At 42.6% G+C, this 23394-nt stretch overlaps 2 protein-coding genes across 2 annotated transcripts; one reads left to right on the top strand and one right to left on the bottom strand.

Annotated features, from left to right (window-relative positions):
* Nucleotides 1-90: 90 nt before the first annotated feature.
* LOC110495870 (mitogen-activated protein kinase kinase kinase 2) lies at nt 91-16365 on the bottom strand. Its single transcript, XM_021571367.3, has 15 exons — nt 15956-16365; nt 12408-12487; nt 12065-12183; nt 11809-11949; nt 10436-10549; nt 9971-10067; nt 9562-9692; nt 8859-8938; nt 8576-8736; nt 8214-8426; nt 7858-8006; nt 7652-7783; nt 5703-5832; nt 5267-5444; nt 91-4374 (listed from the first exon to the last, which is right to left on the bottom strand). Exons 2-15 carry the CDS (start codon nt 12457-12459, stop codon nt 4155-4157), a joined length of 1917 nt encoding a protein of 638 aa, XP_021427042.1. The 5' UTR covers nt 12460-12487; nt 15956-16365; the 3' UTR covers nt 91-4154.
* Nucleotides 16366-19475: 3110 nt separating this feature from the next.
* Nucleotides 19476-23081, top strand: LOC110495871 (small ubiquitin-related modifier 1). The gene is made up of 5 exons (XM_021571368.3): nt 19476-19641; nt 20262-20336; nt 21378-21455; nt 21584-21655; nt 21936-23081. Exons 1-5 carry the CDS (start codon nt 19630-19632, stop codon nt 22002-22004), a joined length of 306 nt encoding a protein of 101 aa, XP_021427043.1. The 5' UTR covers nt 19476-19629; the 3' UTR covers nt 22005-23081.
* Nucleotides 23082-23394: the final 313 nt, after the last annotated feature.

Raw genomic sequence — 23394 nt, forward strand, 5'->3', positions numbered from 1 at the left:
GTGTGGGGGGGGGGGGGTAAAAAAAGAAGTAAATGTTTTTGTGTGTGGGGGGGGGGGGGTAAAAAAAGAAGTAAATCTTAGAAAAACAGGTGAAATAAATATATTTTATTATTTTCATTGTCATCATAATTATTAACACATCAAAGTGCCAACAGACTGACAGTCTCCCAACCCTTTTCCATCAAGAGGTCTCCTCTCTTCAGCATTCATTTAGAGGAGCCAATAGGCCTTAGCCTGGTCCCAGATCTGTTCTTGTTTACTCCATTGCTGTCATTTGACAAGTCAAAACAATGAGTGTCATGGAATTAGCATGATGGCACAAACAGACTGGCACTCAGGCTAAAGCCAATGGGGCTCTTGCCACCATTGTACCTCTCCTCAGGATCCAACCATGCATAAAATCTCCCATTTAAAAATATATATTAAAAAATGATGCATACCACTGATATACAGTTCTGATATAAACAGGCTTATTGGTCACAAACCAAATGGAATTATAAACATGGCTTCTTTTACAATACACAGAAAACAAATGTGAGGGATATAAGTGTAATCTTTCTTTTTAAAAAGGGGTACATTTTTCAAATGTATACATTTGTACATTTTTTATTCTTCTTCAATTCTATCTTTTTTTTTTTACAGTCTGAATGCGCAAGGCATTTTGGCCGCCCCCAGTGTCCTTTGAGCACAAATTGCAGTACAGACAGTCGCGCACACAGTCACACACACACACACACGAGAGAAGTGCTTACAGCACCTTGGAGTGGCAGCAGTGGCTTATAAAAAGCACATATTGTACCATATTGGTGTAGTTCGTTTGTATCTTGTTGGTTTTCAAGAAGCAGGGGAATACCATGTGGTGACTTATCATACCGTATTTCAGTTCACTGCCTATTACTTTAATAGTCTTGCCCGAATCCCAAACCCACCTGTCCAATCCTCTCAAATCTACACAAGTAGGGAGCAGGGGCTAGGGATTGATTGGTTTGCGATTCAGGCCTCGTCTACCATCACTAACTAACAGTCCCTCTGAGTAGGGAGGTGTAATTAAACCAAGTGGAGGACAGCCACCAAGTCTGTGTTCAGAGTTAGAATAGACTTGACTTCTCATTTCAACAGGGGAGTGTGAGGCCACCTGGTGGTGAGAATGAAACATTACATTCCTGACTGTAAGATCCTTGTGCAACACAACCACACGGAGTCAATCACATACAACACGTGCGCACACACACGCACACACACACAGAAGCAAAAGTATTACAATCAGTGTAAAAAATCTGTATAGTCTCAAAAAATGTGCAAAAAAGGTCATCGCTAACAACAGAAACACAAGACAGACTATGCTCAACAGAGTAGAAGTCCATCGTCCCAATGAGTAACCTTGAAGAAGCGAGCGGTAGAGAACGCATTATGTACCAGTTTTAAATAGTGCATATGCGGTCCTCATTTCTGGTGAGAGTTGATCTCAGCGAGTCCCAGTGCTAATGGAAATGTTCAGTTAATTTTTTTACAGGCAATGCAGGAGGGTAAGGAAGGGGTCTAACTTCTTGGGGACCAGCTTAGCTGATGATAACACTCACGGGTCGCCATTTTGCTTCTCAGACTAAAAGAAAACAAGAGTCAATAACCTTTATTTTTCTTAACCAGCACTTCTTCAGCGCGCGAGAGAGACCGGACTTAGTCACTTGTGGTGCTATGGTTAAGGGGAGAAAGTGCCTAGGCGATGATGGGAGAAATGCTCCATCATTTTTCAGGCTAGTTGATCAGTAGGTTTCCCGAACCCCTCACACAAACGAGCTTGTGTTTCCATACCTTGAGTACCTATGGGTTAGCTTACAGGCAATGACAACGCCACCCCCTGGAGTCAAATAGACAGCCACTTCCATCATGAAATTAACACCTATCCTACTGCGTCTAGAAAATATGGGTCAAATATATCTGACATTCTCTGTACCTGGCAGCACAAAACAGTTGGCACGGCTGTGATTTTCGATAAGTCTACTTGTTAGTAATGTTGAGGTGTGGCTGAGTACAGCACTGAAACTAGGGATGGACATTGAAAAGAAATGTCTGAGTACTCTCATGCAAATTATTGTGTGCACTGGCATTCAAACACAAAACAGGGCTGAAGGCAAAACAAGTTTGCAGTATGCCATCGATTGCTTCAATTCGTGTTTTTTTAACGCTATATTTTCAGTGCACTTGACACTCTCCAAACAATAAAACACATCTTAAAGTTTGAAATGTCATTTGAACCTGCTAAATAGTTGCATTTGCAAATTTCCAATGCAAATCTAGAATCGAGTCATCGAGCCCATCCCCAACTGAAACATACTGAAAACTGCTCTGGTGTGTGTGTGTGCGTGTGTGTGCGCCAAAGGAGTGTTTGAGAGAAGACATGACACAGTACATACTACTACAACATACCAGTACTTTCTTTCCCAAGGCATAGCAGGGCAAGAGGGCACAATAGTACCAGATGGTGTCCAACACTGTAGAGTATAACTGAGTATTCACCAGCACTGTCGAGTATTGATATTGGTATAATTGCAGAGCTTTTTGCTGAGTACTGTTCAGTGCAGTAGTATCTTAGTCAAGGTGTAAACTGGCTAACGTAGAGAGTGCTTCAGCGCAAAGTAGTACCTGATAATAACATACAGTATGCCTACAACTGAGTAACAAGCATCCTAATTGGCTAGCGGTTCTCCACTCTTCCTGTTTTAAAATGCCATAATGTACATTTTACCAATCAACTAAGGCCTGCCTAAACTTTGAGCAATCAACTGGCATCAGTACAACACGGCCAATCACAGAGCTCCGATGTATTTCTGTTAAGAACTGAAGCACCAAACCCATTATGATGAGCACTCTAGGTTTCTGCTTTGGTGTGTCTCGATTGTATCTGATCTGGGGTCAGTAAGAGACCTATGACCCCTGGCGAGGAGAAGGCAGAAAACAGTGCCAAAACTGATCTAACACCAGTCTGATACAGAGAGAAAAAAGGCAGATCAGAGCGAGCAGACCAATTCGGCGCACCACTGGCTGAACCACACTGATAAAAACACTTGGATATGATCCGAACCGTAAATAGGCTGGTACCTGTCTGATGCGTAGCGAAAACGTTTCAACCAAAGACATGTTCCTACACGGCTAAAAAGGCACACGGCAAAGAACAAAAGACTGGGAGGGGATTTGACAACAGACCCTGACAGACAGGCGACCTGACTGACACAGCAGACAAGACAGACACACTCACAATAGTCGCAGGACAGACTGAAGTAAAGCGAGGGATCCAAGCAACAAAATGATTATTTTTTATCATAGAATGTCTACAGTATAAGTAAGAAGAACCGTTGAGTTGTGGATGTTCTACACAGACTGAATGTGCAAGTGAGGGGGGAGCAACATAGGCAGCAGTGTGACAAGAAGTGTGTGTGGGGGGGTAGGAGTGTTCTCCTCACCCGGTGTTCTGGTTGCGGATTCGATACCAGCGTGCTATGGGTTTTCTGCTGTACATTCTGGGTCGAGTCAGGACCACACTAACCACCAAGGGTGCGTTCAGCAGGACACGACGTTGTGCGACGTTCAGATCGATATAGCATATAGAACAAACCTGCCTCTAAGACGTGTAGAGTAAGGAATCGTTTCGGCTCTAATAATGCCATTTCTATCTGCAATGTTCCACAACATTTGCCTATTAAACGTGGCCCAGATTATCATGATCATCACCTCAAATCTCCACTAAGGTCCAGATCAGAATCACCGACGTAGACTCAGTGAGCTAAGTGCAGAGTGACTGAGTCCTACTCCACAATCAAAAGCAGGAGATATTAATCATAAAAACATTTTCAAAAAAGGTTATTTTGTCATCTTGGTTGGGAAACTTACCCTATTTCTGAAATTAAGGTGCAACTTTCTTTCTCTAAATGAGTTCATTCATTAATTCCTCCTTGCCAGTCTCCTAAAAACAGAGACGCAGGAGTTGTAGTCCCCACCGCTACCCACCTCATCCAATCACCAGATGGATACCTCCCACCAAGTCCTCTCTGGTCCAATGGGGGCTTTCCGTCTGGCGCTGGGAGGGCGGAGTCAGGGGGAGTGACAGCGAATCATCTAAGGCCATCTCTGGCAGTTCAGGGGTCAGGGGGAAGGGGCTAGTGAACAAAGATGTGCCTCAGAAGGTCGTCGGCCGAGGGCCTCAGCTTGGTTTCCACGAAGATGCGCTTGAGGAAGTCGCGGCCGTGGTCAGAGACGTGGACGGGCAGCGAGGGGTTTGTGGGCTGGGTGGCGATCTTAAAGATGGCCGCCATGGCCTCGAACTCGGCCCAGGGGGGCCGCTGGGTTAGCATCTCCACCACCGTGCAACCCACACTCCTGGAGAGGACACCACTGACATTAGCCAACATCATCATCAACAGTTGACATGACATGGAGGAGCTATAGGAGGACGGTCTCATTGTAACGGCTGGAATGGAATCAATGGATTGGTACCAAACACATCCAACATATGGAAACTCCGTTCCATTAATTCCAGTCCAGACATTAAAATGAGCTCGTCCTCCTGTAGCCCCTCCTACCAGCCTCCCACAATCCCCTCAACACATCAAGATCGTTATTGGTTCTCATCTCACCAAGATTTACATTGCAAAAAAAGGGAGACACTTTCTCAGTGGCTGTTACACTCGTCTACCAGATCCCCTCTCCTTTCTGAGCACTAATTAAAGAGACTTCATTGGAAATCATATGGTCGAAACCTCTTAACGGTGCAGTTTGGTTATGATATTTCCACAATATGAGGTCAAAATAACAGTCTGAAACTGTACAAATTGTGATGAGCTTTGGTGTAAGAGCAGTTTGAAAAAAATGGCTGGAATTTCAGCCTGTTCAGGTGGGATGGAACTTTTGGCCCACATTATGACAATGGGATCTGATTATAATAGACCAATGACAGTTCATCTGGGTAAGGGGGTGGGCTCTAGACCATCCTATTAGCCAATCAGGGCTGTCTATATAAATATCTTCAAATGTTTGTTCCCTAACACCCACAAGATCAGACAGAGCAAGGGCGAAAGGAGGCTCAGGGAAATAAATGATTTAATTTGATTTGATTAATTAGGCATACAGGGATGATACTTTTTTTTTTCTTTTTTTTTTTTACAAAGACTGCATGTATCCCCCATAAGTCTCAGCCAGTGGTTTGAAAGAGAAGGAGACGAGGTGGAAACTATTTTGCTGATAACTCTGCCTCAGTAATAATCAGTCTTACCAGATATCAGCCTTCCTGCCATAGCCCTCTCCACTGATCACCTCTGGGCTCATCCAGTAGGGAGTACCAGTCACTGACTTGATCCCAGTTCCTGACAGACAGATGGTCTGTAGCCGCCTGCTCGCCCCAAAGTCCCCCAGCTTCACGTTTCCCACAGAGTCCCGCAGAATGTTGGCCCCTGGAGAGAAAGATGGAGGAAAAAGGGGGAGGGACAGGAAGAGGTAAGGAGGTGGTTTAGGTACATTCTCTGATAAGAAACTACATTACCCAGAAGTCACTGCTTGAGTTACAGCAACGTTCCCCTCAATATCCATCAACATTCTGTCATAAGCACGACATGAACATGAGAACTCTGAGTCATAATGGTTCTTCCTATCAGAATCCAGCAACATTGTACTCCAATATTCCATCCATTTATCCCTCTCTCATTCTGCACCTTTGATGTCTCTGTGGACGATCATGTTGCTGTGTAGGTAGGACACTCCCTCCAGGATCTGACGGGTGTATCGACGCGTCACGTTTTCCGTCAAGGCCCCGTACGACTTCAGCTGGTCTTTGATGGAGCCCTGGGGACAGAGGGTGACCATATGGGAGTTAAAGCAACCGGCGGGTCCGTTCCAGGTCATCGTTACTGCAGCAGCGTCGCGCCGATCAGCAGCGAAACTTCACTGAAACAAATACAACCTGGAACGCAGCCTACGTCGCCACACTGGTGGACGGAGACAGGTTTGAGTTGGTCTAAGTTCAGTTATTCAAACATATACAGTGGGGCAAAAAAGTATTTAGTCAGCCACCAATTGTGCAAGTTCTCCCACTTAAAAAGATGAGAGAGGCCTGTAATTTTCATCATAGGTACACTTCAACTATGACAGACAAAATGAGAAAAAGAAAAATCCACAAAATCACATTGTAGGATTTTTAATGAATTGATTTGCAAATTATGGTGGAAAATAATTATTTGGTCAATAACAAAAGTTTCTCAATACTTTGTTATATACCCTTTGTTGGCAATGACAGAGGTCAAACGTTTTCTGTAAGTCTTCACAAGATTTTCACACACTGTTGCTGGTATTTTGGCCCACTCCTCCATGCAGATCTCCTCTAGAGCAGTGATGTTTTGGGGCTATTGCTGGGCAACATGGACTTTCAACTCCCTCCAAAGACTTTCTATGGGGTTGAGATCTGGAGACTGGCTAGGCCACTCCAGGACCTTGAAATGCTTCTTACGAAGCCACTCCTTCGTTGCCCGGGCGGTGTGTTTGGGATCATTGTCATGCTGAAAGACCCAGCCACGTTTCATCTTCAATGCCATTGCTGATGAGAGGTTTTCATTCAAAATCTCACGATACATGGCCCCATTCATTCTTTCCTTTACACGGATCAGTCGTCCTGGTCCCTTTGCAGATAAACAGCCCCAAAGCATGATGTTTCCACCCCCATGCTTCACAGTAGGTATGGAATTCTTTGGATGCAACTCAGCATTCTTTGTCCTCCAAACACGACGAGTTGAGTTTTTACCAAAAAGTTATATTTTGGTTTCATCTGACCATATGACATTCTCCCAATCTTCTTCTGGATCATCCAAATGCTCTCTAGCAAACTTCAGACGGGCCTGGACATGTACTGGCTTAAGCACGGGGACACGTCTGGCACTGCAGGATTTGAGTACCTGGCGGCGTAGTGTGTTACTGATGGTAGGCTTTGTTACTTTGGTCCCAACTCTCTGCAGGTCATTCACTAGGTCCCCCCGTGTGGTTCTGGGATTTTTGCTCACCGATCTTGTGATCATTTTGACCCCACGGGGTGAGATCTTGCATGGAGACCCAAATCAAGGGAGATTATCAGTGGTCTTGTATGTCTTCCATTTCCTAATAATTGCTCCCACAGTTGATTTCTTCAAACCAAGCTGCTTACCTATTGCAGATTCAGTCTTCCCAGCCTGGTACAGGTCTACAATTTTGTTTCTGGTGTCCTTTGACAGCTCTTTGGTCTTGGCCATAGTGGAGTTTGGAGTGTGACTGAGGTTGTGGACAGGTGTTTTTTATACTGATAACAAGTTCAAACAGGTGCCATTAATACAGGTAACGAGTGGAGGACAGAGGAGCCTCTTAAAGAAGAAGTTACAGGTCTGTGAGAGCCAGAAATCTTGCTTGTTTGTAGGTGACCAAATACTTATTTTCCACCATAATTTGCAAATATATTCATAAAAAAATTCTACAATGTGATTTTCTGGATTTTTTTTTCATTTTGTCTGTCATAGTTGAAGTGTACCTATGATGAAAATTACAGGCCTCTCATCTTTTTAAGTGGGAGAACTTGCACAATTGGTGGCTGACTAAATACTTTTTTGCCCCACTGTACACTACACACACACTATACACTTACCCCGGGCATGTACTCCATAAAGATGGACAGAGTTCTCTCGTTGGAGTCTCGTAGACAGCCGTAGTACTGGACGATCCGTTCATGGCACAAGTTCTTCAGTAACTGGATCTCACACTCAAGGGCACTTACCTCCTGCAGATAGACAAGATATGTTGAGTACACAGCGTACACAACTCTCGACCACACACAATCTCTGTTCCACTTACCTTGCTGGTCTCGGGACTCTCTGGGTCAAACTGGACTTGTTTAACAGCCAGCTCTCTGCCAGTGTCTGCATCGTAGCACAGGAAGACCCGGCCAAACGCACCCTGACCCAGCAGCTTACCTAGCCGCCAGTTAGTAGGGGCACGTGGAGCTGGACAGACATGGGGGAAATCAAAATAGGTCATTTGTGTGCGTTTATAAGACTGGTTGCAAAAGTGCTTAGCAGCTACACGGTCAGACCAGCTATCCTTCCAGCTGAACTTTCTGCCATCCTTCCACCCCCACATCGGTATTCTTTTCTCCATTCTCAATTTCTCCTTTCCCTCCCTATTGTCTCCCTCCATCCAGCTCTACTCACAGCGGCTGGGTGGGCTGATGTCCATAACGGAGAGGGTGGGGTTGGGCTCGATGTCGCTGCCCCTGCGTCTGCGACCCCCGGGCTCCTCCAGGTCTGGGGTGAATATGCTGCTGCCACTGCTGGTGCTGGGAGACTGCTCTGTGGGGCTGAAACTGACCGGGGAATGGAAACCGTGGACCTGGGTCCGCCTCGCTCGGGGGAACGTCTTACGCCCTGCAGGGGAGGATGGGAGAGGGAGAATGAAGGTAAACAACAATAGTTTTCTGTGATACTCTAAAAATAAAGAATTGGGACACCCGGATTTAAGGTTGAATTGACTGACTTTTGTTTTAGAGAGGGTGTGTTTTTGCTTGTTCCTTTACCATCACTGTAGTCCTGAAGGCCAAAGGAAATGTGGTATCGCCGTGGGTAAGTGCCCCCTTTCCCCGACTTCTCAAACACTGGAATATCATACTCTGGGTAAACTTGGTGGTTGTCTGGGTAGCTCTGGGCTCGGGGCATACGGGACTTAGGATAGTTATCACTGCAAGGAAATACAGGGCGAACACATGTTTTAAAAAACGGTTCGATTCAGAAGGTGAAATGTTGAAGGTTACCACAATGCATGCTGGCTATGTGGTTCTTAGCTGTATGTCCACGACTCACCTGTCCAGTGGGCTGTCCAGTGAGGGACAACTCCCCGATGCGGAGTTCTCTGGACTGCTCATTGACAGAGGGTCCAGCATCTAGAAAGGAGAGATTGAGTTTGTGACTCTGCTGTCATTTGTCATACTCTGAACATGTTAATTCAAATGATCATAACAGTGGTAATGAAGGACAGTTACGAGTAGGCAAGAGTGTTGGGACTAGGCCTTGGTATGACTGTTCCTGATCTGGGCCACTGTCTCTATCCCCAGTCTCTGAGGTGAGGTCATAGAGCTAGATAGAGGACTCATCTTTGTAGCTGTACCATTATGGCGACTGTGACAGCATGGGCATCACCATTGAGGCCATCTCCATTTTAAAGTAGTCCATTTTTGTCTTTTGTGTATAAAAAAAAAAAGAGAGAAGCTAATATTTGTGATTTACCGCCACATGCCGTGCTGGAGTCCTGGACAAAATTGTGTGTGTCATTAATTTATTATAGCCAATTGATGGCGGTGACGCAGTTTAAAAGCCATTTACAAACCATAGGCAACCCAATTTGAAGAAGACAATGCTCTTATTAGTGGCTGATCGCTCCCAACCCATAGGAATCCCCAAACAGTTGACTACTTTAAAAATGGTGGAAGCCCTAAATGTCAATGTCAATGCTAAAGCGGGTTAGATGGCTAGAGAGTCCTCTATCCATCTCTATAGGTGAGGTTACCTGGTCCATGCTTTCTGGAATGAACTCTCCCTCGCTGTTAATGCTGGTGAAGGAGCCGTTTCTGGCCACCTGCTGGAGGGCATCGGGAATGTAGCCTGGAGGGGGAGAGCTGCGGTCCCCGGAGTGAGACCCTGGATGAAAGACAATTACACACATTTCTAGCTGAAGACTTACTACTAGACTGGTGGTGAAATATAAGGTGTTTTGGATGCGTCTAATGCCATGAAGCAAATGGATTTGGAGAAAGAAAGAAAGAAAGAAAGAAAGAAAGAAAGAAAGAAAGAAAGAAAGAAAGAAAGAAAGAAAGAAAGAAAGAATTTACTAGAAGGACAATTTCAGAGATTTAATTAAATGAATTACACACACAGATATAGTTGTCATTGAAAACACCACAGAGTTGATGACCCACCTATCAAAGCCAGCATGCTTTTATTGTCTGTGGCCCTGAAGCGGGTGTTGTCCAGGTCTTCGTGTGGGGGCAGCAGGTCCATGCTGGACGTGGAGGTCTGAGAGGAGAAATTAAACACCATCCATCCATATCAAAACAGTTTTACTATACAACCGTTTCTTTTACAGAATAAAACAATGCTTTTATGTCAGCTTAAACAAAGGTCTCATGATGATTTATTCAAGTAAATACTCAAGAAAGTGTGCTGAACATAGTGAGCTGTTGATGGGTCAATCAGCCAGTACAGTAGTATGCTATGGATTGTGTGCGATTCCCTACAGTCACTGTGCTGTGATCTGGGCCCATATCTGCCAAGCTTCTCAGAGTAAAAGTAATGATTTAGGATCTGTCCGCGTAATCTTATTCATTATTATCCAAAAGGCTCAACTGATCCTAGATCAGCACTCCCAACTCTGTGGTCCTAACCTGAGAGGAGGCCTGGAGCACCAGGAGGATCTTCAGGCTCTTCATGTGGACGCTGCGATCTAGCAGCTCCACGGCCTTGTCCAGGTCATCCTGAGTGGTCAGAGGAATCACCAGCTGGGAGGGAGGAGGGGAGAGAACCACAGAGAGGGAAACAGACAGATCAGCTTGGAAGAAGAGGAAGAAACGGCAGCAAGAGAAGGGAGTGAAATAGAAAAGAAAGGTGTTGGTAGTTTCTAAGAGAACAATTCATTCTCTCGCTCACACGTGTTGATGATTGGCTTTTGGTGCTTATTTGACTGCCAGAGATCAACATTGTGACTAGGGGCTGGGCTGTATGGCCCAAATATCATATCACGGTATTTAAAAGAATATTGGACAGTATGAAGGTATTTTATGTTATGAACAATAAAAGTTCTACATTTGCTTTATGACCCTAGAGTGGCAACACATACATTCTAAGTGATTTCAATTTGTTTTTCTCCAATCTGACTTTTTTATACTGTTCAATTCAACCCAAAATCATTTCCTGCATTTTAATCCATTTCTGCATTTCCTGCACTCATTTGAGATCTAGCCATTAGCGGCAAACACAATAAATGTACTGGCCAGCTAACTAGCCATTAGCGGCAAACACAATAAATGTACTGGCCAGATAACTAGCCATTAGCGGCAAAAACAATAAATGTACTGGCCAGATAACTAGCCATTAGCGGCAAACACAATAAATGTACTGGCCAGCTAACTAGCCATTAGCGGCAAACACAATAAATGTACTGGCCAGCTAACTAGCCATTAGCGGCAAACACAATAAATGTACTGGCCAGCTAACTAGCCATTAGCGGCAAACACGATGTAGGCCCAACTTGCTAACAAAAGACAAACTAGCTGTTTGCAGATGTAAGAAACACAAACTAATGGTGTGATTATAGAACACTAGTGGATTTATATTAAGAAGCAAAGTGAAAACATCATAGCTGTCATCAACATCATTGATGTTGACCATGCAGCATTGACCATGCAGACTGAACACAAGTGTCTCACGGTTTATTGTATTAGTTTTTTGCATTTTATTGTAGTATTATTATGAACAAAAGAAACACACATGCAAGTGTCTTGTGGTCGAGGAACAACAAATGCGCTCCTTCAGGGGCAGGGGCTAGGTCTGTGTGGAAAGCGGCATGGAGAGAGACGACTCAAGTAGCGAACTATAACGGACGTTACACGGCGTATCACAAACCAAACATTCAAATACCGTTATAGAAGGTAAGGTTAAAAACCCAAACTAGTCGGTGCATCAACACCAGTACATCGTAAAATACGGTATACCGCCCAGCCCCACTGTGACTTGGTGATGATGTTATCGTGATAAGTACCTCATTGTTGGTGTAATGCAGGTCCATGGCCTGACCGAAGGCCACTTTGGCTTTGTTCCCCAGGTCATCCAGCCTGACTGGGCGAAAGAACTGCAAGATCCTCTTCTCCCCTTTGAACTCAAACTTCACTCGCACATCGTTCTGTAAAACACACACACCAGCATTCATGAGAGGAAAGGGGATGAGAAAGAGAAATGCCATTCATTTAATTGAGACTGTTCTCTGATGAGTGCCAAGTGGAGGCAAGTGGACAGACCTGATTTTTGGGTGAAGAGGCCTTGGGTTTTCCCAGGTCAGATAGGGTCATGGCAGGGCGGCTAGAGCGGTGCAGTTCGGCCAGGTCCTGCATTATAGAGTTCAGCGCCTCCTGTTCATCTGTTTGGGGCAGGTAGAAAGCTCAGAACAGAAAACACAGAATAGAAGCCATAGAACATTCTCTGTTGTTTGATGTACCGTTCTTAGCCACGGAACCGAGAGTATTGCAAAGCATTCCCAGGGCACCTTAAATGATCAAATATGGCCTAGTGTCATGACAGTTCCGATGTATTACAACTGTGTCTATGTGTTGGGAGAAAGTGTGTGGGAGGATGTACACATACTCATTTTGACACGTTGATTCACCCAGGAGTCCAGGATAGAGGATTCTCCCATCAAAAGGGGTTCCTTTCTCCTGTAAAATCTGAGTATTGCACACAAACAGAATGAGTCACTCACTAGCAAACTGATTCACACTAGAATCATTCTGCATTTCTAGCTAAATATGGTTTACATTGGGTCGTGCCATTTGATTTCATTCACTTTGTTACCGCACTTTTTTTCATTTGAATGAAACTTTCTACACATAATTTGCCCATGGTCGAAGTGGTCAGAAAGTTACTTTTTGGACCTGAATGCCAAAACATTTAGGAGATCAAGGTGCTTAAAGATGACACATTTTGCACACCCCCACCCTACCATGAGACATCCATGTCTTCATCACCGGAAAAGATAAACGGTTCAGTTTGATATACATTTTAAAGCTTACAAACAAGGTTGTCAAACTAGTTTAATAAAAATGTACGCGCTTTAACGTCAATTATCTAAAAACGTGTATTTTACACCCTATTTGACATCATCTGTGATGTTTGTGTTGTGCCCGCCATCAGTTGAGACACAGCATGCTCTTGAATACAGGGTGGGTGTGATAAATGTACTAAAATGGGAATAACATTTTATTTTCAACTTTCAAAATGGTAGCAGAAAGATGATTGGAGGTCCACACATCAAAGAATGTTGACTTTAATGGAAATATCATTTGTTTTAAATTAGACCGTCAGTCCTCCATAGGAAACCTATTGAAATCACAGAAATATAGATAATAGAACCGACATTGCCATTTAAGTTGACATTCGACGGTGGGTGGACCAGCTGCCATCTTTGTGGCAGTAAATGGAAGTAAAAATGTAATTTCAATTTAAATGCCAATGATGCACCAATTAAATTGCAGTGGTCTGAAGGGGTATGATTTATATATCTATGATTGACATGACACCCACCCTGTATTCAAAAGTATTCTGTGTATCAACCGATGGCAGGCACAACACAAACACCTCAAATGTAAAATAGGGTCTAAGCTACAACATATGTGAAAATGTTGTTTTTATAAAATCAGATTTTACTTGGTTTTTTGATCATTGATGTTCAAGGTTAAAAATATTTTTACTTTTTCATTCAAAATTAAGAAATTTCTAAATATGCAACAAACAAAAAAATAGCAACATGCAACAATTTCTAAGCTTTTACTGAGTTGCAGCTCATATGAGGAAATCAGTCAATTGAAATATACTGAACAAAAATATAAACGCAACATGTTAAGTGTTGGTTATATGTTTCATGAGCTGAAATAAAATATCCCAGAAATGTTCCATACGCACAAAAAACATTTACCTCAAATGTTGTGCACAAATTTGTTTACATCCTTGTTAGTGAGCATTTCTCCTTTGCAAAGATAACCTTTGCGAAGATAATCCATCCACCTGACAGGTGTGACCAGTTTTGTCACAACGCCACAGATTTCTCAAGTTGAAGGACCATGCAATTGGCATGCTGACTGCATGAATGTCAACCAGAGCTATTACCAGAGAATTTAATGTTCATTTCTCTACCAAAAGCCACCTCCATCATTTTAGAGAATTTGGCAGTACATCCAACCAGCCTCACAACTGCACACCACGTGTAATCACGCCAGCCCAGGACCACCACATCCAGCTTCTTCAACTGCGTGATCATCTGAGACCGGCCATCCGGACTAGCTGATAAAAAGTCCATAGATTAGGGCCTAATGAATTTATTTCAATTAACTGATTTCCTTATATGAACTGTAACTAAGTAAAATCTTAGAAATTGTTGCGTGTTGGGTTTATATTTTGTGCAGTAGAAATTCATCAGGCCATAATCTATATATTTCACATGACTGGGAATACAGATATGCATCTGTTGGTGACATATACCTTTCAATAAAACATTTAAAAATGGGCCTCGGGATCTCGTAGCGGTATTTTTGTGTATTCAAATTGCCAATCAAATGCAATTGTGTTCATTTTCCGTAGCTTATGCCTGCCCATACCATATCCCCACCATGTTGGAGATACTGCCAAATTCTCTAAATCGATGTTGGAGGCGGCTTATGGTAGAGAAATTAACATTACATTCTCTGCCAACAAATGTTGAATAAAATTATATTGTATTATATTCCATTACATTCTCTGCCGATTGTCCAGTGGTGTTGGTCCTTCAGCTGGTCAAAATATCAACAGGAAAGTATTATTAAACAGACTTCAAAACATGGGTCTGTGTGTGTGGCAATCAAAATGTGTTTGATTATGACCGAAGGCACGTGCACAAGTACATGCACTCATTCAGACTAACAGGTCTTTTCATGGTCTTGCATGTGGCAGGTTATAGAAAATTCAACTTCAGTAAGTTAGGTAAACAATAGTTTCCTGTGGATATTTTAACAAAAAAAATGTGAGCAGCTGAAAGACCAACCACACAGGCAACCGGTAGAGTAAGTTCAAATATAATTTTATTCGACATTCTGGCTGTCAGGAAAATGTCCACGATTTTGCAGTACTTTGTTTCATACTGTATACCATTAATTGGTATCAAAGTCTGATTTATTTGGCAATGTAGGTGTATGTGTAATTCCACAATAACAGTGTGACAAACTTTTTCACGTTAAAATGTCAAACAAAAAACAATTACAAAGCTAAACAAACCATTGAACTTTATGCACAATGACTACTTTTACATTTTCACAAAAACACATTTACTTGAAGAACAGTGCAGATGTAAACTTTGGTAACAGAATGACGGTTTGTGCCATCATTCTGTTACTAAACTTTGCATCTACTGTTTTTTCAAGTGAATGTGTTTATGTAAAACGTTCAGTGGAAATTGTTAAAAGTAGCTAACGTTAGTCCTTTCTGAGTCTGACAAATCTGAGTCTCAGCGTCACTGTTACTTACAGTGTAATTGCCTGTATGCAAAATTGGTCAAATTTGTGCACCCCTCTACCTACTAAAATGTTTTAGCATTCTGACCACCTCTACCATTGGCAAATATAGAAAGGTGTCATTCAAACCAAATGGGGTGCGGTCAAAAAGTGATTGAAATCAAATGGAACGAACCCATATGAGGCTGTCGTTCAAGCTATTTAGTAATGCAAGGTTATCTAGCTAATTGAGCTGTAACATTCGGATCTATGCCTATGGTCATTAGCTAGCTAAACACTGCGATCCAAATCAACACAAGACACCCTAAATTACTAGCTTGCACAGCTAACCAGTCGGTTCATGACTGAAGTTGACAGCTAGCTAACGTATTAGTTGGTTATCGACGTAGACATGCATCTGTGCTAGCAAACTGATATTATTTGTTAACAATTTGCAAACGACAGCTAACGTTAGATTACATCGCCTGACAGGGAAGTTGTCGAGTTAGCTGGTTAACATTAGCTAGCTAAATGTTTTCCACGATTAACTTGCTTGCTACCGATACGTAGCTAGTTAGCTACGTGACGTGAGCCACACACACATCGTGCAAATCAATAGGTCAGGTACTTTCTTTCTGTAAATTGTAACGGTTAACTAAAATGTTTCTGATTTACCTGGGTGGATTCTGTATCTTCACTTCCTCATCCACAGGGCCAGCGACAAGAGCCCCGGCCCCGCGGATAGCGGTCTTTGAGAAAGCAGAAGTTTAGAGTCCGCTTCGAACTTTACTTGAGTCCAAGGCCCCGAGTTTCAGGCCAAGATATCACTAACGCTTGTGTTGTGCAAGATGCTCTTCGACGTGAAAACTGACAATGGCGATGTGAACTAATTAAAACAAGCATTTGAATATCTATCCGTTGACGAAAACTTAATCCACACGTCTGTTTGATTTATAAAGCTAGCTACATGAAAACGGTTCTACCAACACAGCTCAGCTGCAATCTTCCCCCAATAATAACAGCAAGCCTAGTTGGAAGAGTCCAACCACAACACAAGTTTGTTGATGTCAGAGAAATGTGTGTGTGCTTCTGGTTTCGTCATCAAAATATGTGGTCGTTCGATTTGGCTGTCAGATTAATAACACAGACAGAAGGGGTAACCTTGAAAAATAATATATATATATATATATATATCTTTGTTAATAACTTGCACTCCTAGTGCTGCACTTCATAGTTCAAATGTCCATACAATATTATAGAAATCTCACATTATTCAGTTTTGATTCATAATAGGTCAGAATGCATTGCTATACACCTCCTATCTCACTATGTGCATCGCTATGCAACTCCAATCTCAATCTCCCAACGTTTTTGCAATTTAACCCTGGCATTCACACTTGGGCAATACAATTTAGCTACAGTACTTAAATAATGTGTAATGTGTATGATTTTGTGCATGAAATGTGTGTAATTGTTTTTACTCCAACATTTCAAATTCCAGGTTGCTTCTTCAGTGCCACCAGGTCTCCTCCTGGCGAATAGTTAGTGATGCAAAGGCCGAAGCACAAAATTAAAAGGACTCTTATTTAGAAGAACAAACTACTCACTTTCTGTGGAAACATAAGAAGGACTACTTCTGTGGGAGAGGTATGGGGGATGATTAAGAGGATGAGTGGGGTCAGACGAGATCGGGATCTCCCTGTGCTGAAAAGTGGGTAGACTGTTGCAATGAGAGACATGGAGAAGGCAGAGATGATAGCTCAGACTTTTGTGAAGGTGCACAGCACAAATAATCTAACGGAATAGGGACAGCGTTGGAAAGACAGGGTCAGAGGAGAGAAGGATGAGATGTGTTCCATCATGGGAAAAGTACTGGGCCTTTACAATAACGTGTGGCAGGACGAAATACGGAAACCAGGGAAAGACCCTATTAATCCATCAAGTTATAGACCGGTAGCGTTGACATCTCCTGTCTGTAAACTTATGGAAAGGAGGATAACAGAAAGGCTGACGTACTTCCTGGAGAGCGGAGGACTAATGTCACCAGGTCAAAGTGGGTTCAGGAAAGGCAGGGGAATGATGCATCCTGTACTGGGTCTCGTCAATCATATGGAAGGCACAGGCAAATAAGGAGGTGGGGGTAGCCATTTTCTTTGATTTAGAGAAGGCCTATGATATGATGGAGAAGGGGGGCCTGCTTATCAAACTGGATAGCATGGGGGTTGGAGAAAGGGTTTTTAACTGGATAAAGGACTTTCTTTTTGGACGATCAATACAAGTGAGTGTGGTGAGTTGCATGTGAGAAAGTTATGAGGTAGATAATGGTACCCCCCCCCAGGGAAGTGTGATTAGTCTTTTGTTGTTCTCCGTTATGATTGATGATGTATTCATCAGGTGAGATCAGATATTGGGAAGTGATTGTTTGCGGATGACGGGGTGCTGTGGAAGAGAGGGAGGAAAATTCCCCATACAGCCGAGAGAGTTCAAGAAGCGATCAGAGAAGTTGAGCAGTGGTCTCTCAGGTGGCGCTTCAAGTTCTCAGTTGAGAAAACACAGACTGGGTTTTCTACTGGAAGGAATATTCAGGAGGAAATATACCTGAAGCTCTAAGGGAGGAAGGTGGAGACGGTGGAAGTGTTCAGGTTCCTGAGGGTCTGATTTGACACTTGAATGACATGGGCAGAACATATGAACACAGTAGTTAGCAAAGGAAATCAAATATTGAATGTGATGCGTTGCCTGTCAGGAATGGAGTATAGCAATATCAAGGTCATCACTGGACTATGGTACTGTAGCATATGGATCAGCAGCTCTGACATCTTTATAAAAGCTAGACGTAATCCAGGCTCAAGCTCTAAGAATATGTTGTGGAGCAGTCAGACATTGCTCGTCCTAGTATTTCTATATTTCTTAACTCCATTCTTTGACTTTAGATTCTTGTGTATTGTTGTGAATTGTTAGATATTACTGCACTGTTGGAGCTAGGAACACAACCACCCGCATTAACGTCTGCTAAATATGTGCATGTGACCATTAACATTTGATTTGATTTGAGAGATGCCTTTAAAGATGAGAAGACAATCACTAACCATGACATATTGGGTAAATCCTCAAGGACATAAGGTCACACAACCTTCTGGAAAAGAAGGTGCTCCTAGAGTCCTGGGAGCATAAACCTGATCTGAATACAAGTTTTGGGTGGTTAGGTAAGGGCATAGTGAGAGAGGCGGGGCTGTTTGGGAAGGAGTTCAGCCCCCCTGTGGCGGGTACTATGCTGCCTTGAATATACTCTATTCACTGATGGATCTAAGGACCCTAAAACAAGGAGGACAGGTGCAGCTTTTAGTGTTCCTGAGTTTCAGGTGGCAGTGACAAAAAGAGCAACGGATCATTTATCCGTTTACACAATGGAGTTGCTGGCCATACTCTTGGCTGCAGAGTGGGTGGAGGAGGTGAGGCCAGACAGGGTAGTCAACTGCTCTGACTCGTACAGCACTGATGAGCTTAAATTAATTTCTGTCACAAAGCAGACAAGATGTATTGTCTGAGATTTTGCAGTGCCTGTTTAGGGTGAGACAGAGGTGGTTATTTGTGAGGTTCCTCTGGGTACCAGCTCATGTAGTTGTAGCGGGGAATGAGGAGGTGGATGTTCTCGCCAAGCAGGCTCTCTAGCATCTTAATGTTGATAAGGACATGTTAAGCATAAGCTAAGTGTTAATAAGAACAATGGTTAAAAAGAAATGTCAATGTGGAACAGGGAGGGAAAGGGAAGAAACCTGTGTAAGATCCAGGAAAAGCTGGGGGGCAGGGATGTCCTCAGGTTGAGAAGAAGGGAGGAAAGTGTAATCACAAAGCTGAGACTGGGACATACAAGGCTCAACATTTCATTGAAATTGGTGGGAAAACACGTAAACACAGTCAGGAAAACATGGGGACAGTGGAACACATGCTACTTCAGTGCCAGCAACATGGGAGGGAAAGGGGAGTAATTATATTTAAGGAGTAATGGTGTTGAAGAGCCAAGCTTAAGTGAACTGCTGAGAAAATCTTCAGAGGTGTAGTGTTTAATTATGTACTTAGTTTCCTTAAAATTAAGGAGACGAGAATAATTGGTAGAATTGAGCACTTCCCTGTCTTTGGTCCACACTCCAGTCCAGCTCGGGGCGGTAAAGCACCTTAAAGTTGGTTCCCAACCGCCATATAAATACCACAGACAAAGAAGACTATTCACTTTCCGGGTCAGTTTATTAATGGTACCTGCTTCTCAAAACAGCAAGAATCCCGAGGCAGTGTTTACATTTTTAACTTAACGTTTTGTGGAATAAAATAAACATCACAAGAGCAATACCATGTCAGACACGGTAGGGGCACGGTTTAACTAACGTCTTGCTTGTCTGTGAATTGGTTGAAGAGACAATAATACTTGAGCAATGCTTGCTAGCTACGTTAGCCGCAATGTGGGCCGAGATGAGTAGTGTTTGCTAACACAAGCTATCTAGCTAGCTACTGTAGGTAGCTCGATCGAAAACAGTGCCACTGGCTATGCACGAACGGTATGACATTAGGTTTTACTTTTTAAAAAATGTAACTAGTTATGTCACATGGCTCTCCATTTGGTATACTACGTAACCCTACCGGCAGGTAGCCAAGTGTTGGGCCAGTAACAGAAAAGGTTGCTGGATCGAATCCCTGAGCGGACAAGGTAAAAATCTGTCGTTCTGCCCTTGAACAAGGCAGTTAACCCACTGTACCCTGGTAGGCCGTCATTGCAAATAAGAATTAGTTCTTAACTGACTTGCCTAGTTAAATAAAGGGAGAAAAACAATTCTACAACTTATTCTGTTTGGTGACCATGGAGGGATTCATGACATGTTGACAGTGCAATAGGCTGTCTGACTATGCTGATGTAATGTTGTATGTACATGTCAATGGGACACTTTTCTTACAGGAGTCTAACGTTGTTCATTTCTGTATATTCCAGGAGACAAAACCCTCAAGTGGAGATGGAAGTGAGAAGAAAGATGGAGAGTACATTAAACTGAAGGTGATTGGTCAGGTAAGAGAATATGGAGAAGTGTGGATGCATCTCAGACAGGAGAGTTCCCTTCCTTGCCTCTTCCTTTGCTAAATGTGTTTAATATGAAAGGACACTGGGGGAGCCATAGGCCTTTTCTCATTTGGGCAAAATTCTGTACTCCCGCTCTCCTCCGCCCTCTCTCCTCAGGAACTGATAAGTGGTCGAGGAGAGTGTCAATTCGTTAGTTGGCAAATAGAAGAGGGTCCTCCCTTCCTCGATAGCCTCCTTTTGGCAAGCTAAGATTTGTATAATTTGCTCATTGTTCATTCTGTGGCAAAAGTGTATCCTACCAAAGTCCTTCGAGGATGAGTTTTGAAATCTGCCACACCCTGTTTGAATAAGCTATTGTTTTCTCAAAGGAGAAAAGCATGCAAAAAAATTTAAAAACATATGCTACTTGTCCTTTTATCTCTAAAATGTCTTTCACAACTAGCTAAATTCATTTATCACTTTTTACATTTATTTGGGGATTCCGCCCTGTAAATATCATTTGCATGATGACACACCATTAGTCTCATTTCATACAAGTGCATATCCGTCCACTTTCCATCTCCTCGCCGCCTCTCCTGGATTACCTTTGATTACCTTTTTCAAAAGGAGGACGGAGGAGAGAGGATGCAGGAGTTGAGTAAAACCAATTGAGAAAAGGCCACATCCTGGACTTGAAAGCATTTTAAATGGGAATTCTACATTGATCTTGCTATTTAGTCTGGGACTAGTGTACTAGGATCTAGTGCAACTCCAGTCCTCGAGGGCCTGATTGGTGTCACACCTTTTCTCCATCCAAAGCCAACACAGCTGATTAATAAAATTGCATTCTAAACTGAAGATCATGATTAGATAATTGGAGTCAGGTGTGTTGGCTGGGGCAAAACTGTGACACCAATCAGGCCCTTGAGGACTGAAATTGCTCACCCCTGATAGTGTCTGGGAAAGTTCCCCTAGAAGCTTGGCACACAAGACTGAGTTGTGTTCACCAGTTAGGCAAAACAAAAGGCCTAATTCTATCTTTACTTTCAGGACAACAGCGAAATTCACTTCAAAGTGAAGATGACAACACATCTAAAGAAGCTAAAGGAATCATACAGTCAAAGACAGGTAGAGTGGTAGAGTTATGAAGCCCAACGATTGTCCCATCTCATTTTGACAATGTGGGTCAGAACTTCAAAATGAATATCTTCATGTTCCCAGTATCTGATGCAACCATGTGTGATTCCTTCCTGCAGGGTGTACCAATGAACACCCTAAGGTTTCTTTTTGAAGGACAGAGAATCTCAGACAACCAAACTCCCAAAGAGGTACCCCAACCCATCCCTCTTCCCTTGTATCATCCATACAACCACTAGCCTGCGTGCCAGGCTGTTTCTCTGGCCAAACCCTTATGGAATGGCAATTCCAGACATGAACAGAGTGGCACCCAGGTTAAACAACCACCAATGTGTCTCTTAAAATAATAATTTTGTAATTTATTACATTTTTTTAAGTGACATTTCAATTTGTTTTTTGTAAACCTTGAACATGCTTGCAGATAAACTTTCCCCTGCATCTATGTCTGACTTTCTTTCTCTCCCTCCCCAGCTTGGAATGGAAGATGAGGATGTCATTGAAGTGTATCAGGAACAGACCGGTGGACTTTGGAATGATTAGACTTGCTATATATTTTTTTCTCATTTAGAATTTTGTATGTATTTTGCTTTTGAGCTTTGCACCATCTGGATCACACACTCTATTGGGGCTTCCCATGTGCGAGGGCACAAAGAACGACTGTGTTAGAATGGATAGACGATCTGTTTCCTCCTTTTAAACACCTCGCACAATCATTTCTTCTCCCTCCTTTACAATGCAGGTAACATTGTAGTGCAGACAGTGTCATAGCTGAATGTCCCCCTATTGAGAGATGACACGCATACAATGACTGGTTTTCTCTAGACTCTGCTGCACACGCCTCTTTCGCACCTAAAGTTGGAATATACCACCTATGAATGCTAAAGCATTGTTTTGAATCTGTTTAACAATCCCAGTTTCCTACCATAATGAATATGGTCTAATGATATTCAAAATATAAACTGTTTTTATGATCATGGTGTATATTTTGCATCCAGCATGTGCGTAATAATTATTCATGTCGGGTTCCCCCAACTGGTGGGATGAATTTTGCCCGTGGGTAATTTTATTTTCCCACGGGCCAAAAACATTTTTAATTGTTGGACATAAGACTGTAAAAACACCAGCAAGCCTGCTATAAGTGATTTTAATTTTGGATATCTGTTTCAAAGACAGATATGTGATCATATACAAATGTAAGCAAGGCTTGAAATGATTGTTTTAGTCAAATATATCTGGGTTTCTTGGGGTCAATTTGCAGTTACAAATAATTTGTAATTATGTTCTGGCCCCTTGACCATCTGTTCCAAGAAAAAAATCAGCCCGCGGCTGAATCTAGTTGATGCCTTTCCTAGGTGTTCTTTTTATTGGAATTATGTTCAAGTTCAGATAATCTCAAGAGGTTAAAGTTTCACTGTTTAATCTCTGGCTTCTAATTGGACTTAAATATTTTTTCTTGTTTGTCCTTTTATCAAAATATGTCTTGCTGTGTTGAACCACAACAGTACAACAGCCACACACAGTAAAGTCAATGCAACAAATTACTCCTTGTGGAGGCATTGATCCGGATGGTTTGAAGCAGATAACGTTTCTTTTTTTGAATAAAATGTTTAACAAAAACAGGACTGATAGTTTCCAATTTTGACACATGTATACCATTGCAGACCAAACAATAATGTTCTGAATTAGGACTGCAGGTTGGATTCCTGTCCACCAGAGTGCACTCTCGCCATGTTTATGACAAGGAGTGAGTGAGTATTTATTTGACATCTCACATTGTGATACATTTATGAAAACAACTTTGGCCATGTACATAGTCACATGCAGAGGCAATTTACAGTGCTGCCTATCCTCCATTCAAGGCCTTGGACAATGGAAAAAGCGAAATGATAATCTTAAAAGAAATGTCCAGTTGGTTGTGATTAAAAAATAA

This window comes from Oncorhynchus mykiss, chromosome 18 (assembly GCF_057628025.1).
Source record: "Oncorhynchus mykiss isolate SJ-2025 chromosome 18, ASM5762802v1, whole genome shotgun sequence".
NCBI classification, from domain to species: Eukaryota; Metazoa; Chordata; class Actinopteri; order Salmoniformes; family Salmonidae; genus Oncorhynchus; species Oncorhynchus mykiss.

Bases quoted from the DNA above. Each gene is read 5' to 3' on its own strand.
- LOC110495870 (XM_021571367.3), bottom strand. From the start codon at position 12,459: ATGGGAGAATCCTCTATCCTGGACTCCTGGGTGAATCAACGTGTCAAA. The intron at 8,007-8,213 runs GTGAGTAGAGCT...ATGTCTGTCCAG, and splicing joins CATCAGCCCACCCAGCCGCT to CTCCACGTGCCCCTACTAAC. The intron at 5,833-7,651 runs GTAAGTGTATAG...CTCTGTCCCCAG, and splicing joins TTATGGAGTACATGCCCGGG to GGCTCCATCAAAGACCAGCT.
- LOC110495871 (XM_021571368.3), top strand. The intron at 20,337-21,377 runs GTAAGAGAATAT...CTTTACTTTCAG, and splicing joins AACTGAAGGTGATTGGTCAG to GACAACAGCGAAATTCACTT. The intron at 21,456-21,583 runs GTAGAGTGGTAG...TCCTTCCTGCAG, and splicing joins AATCATACAGTCAAAGACAG to GGTGTACCAATGAACACCCT.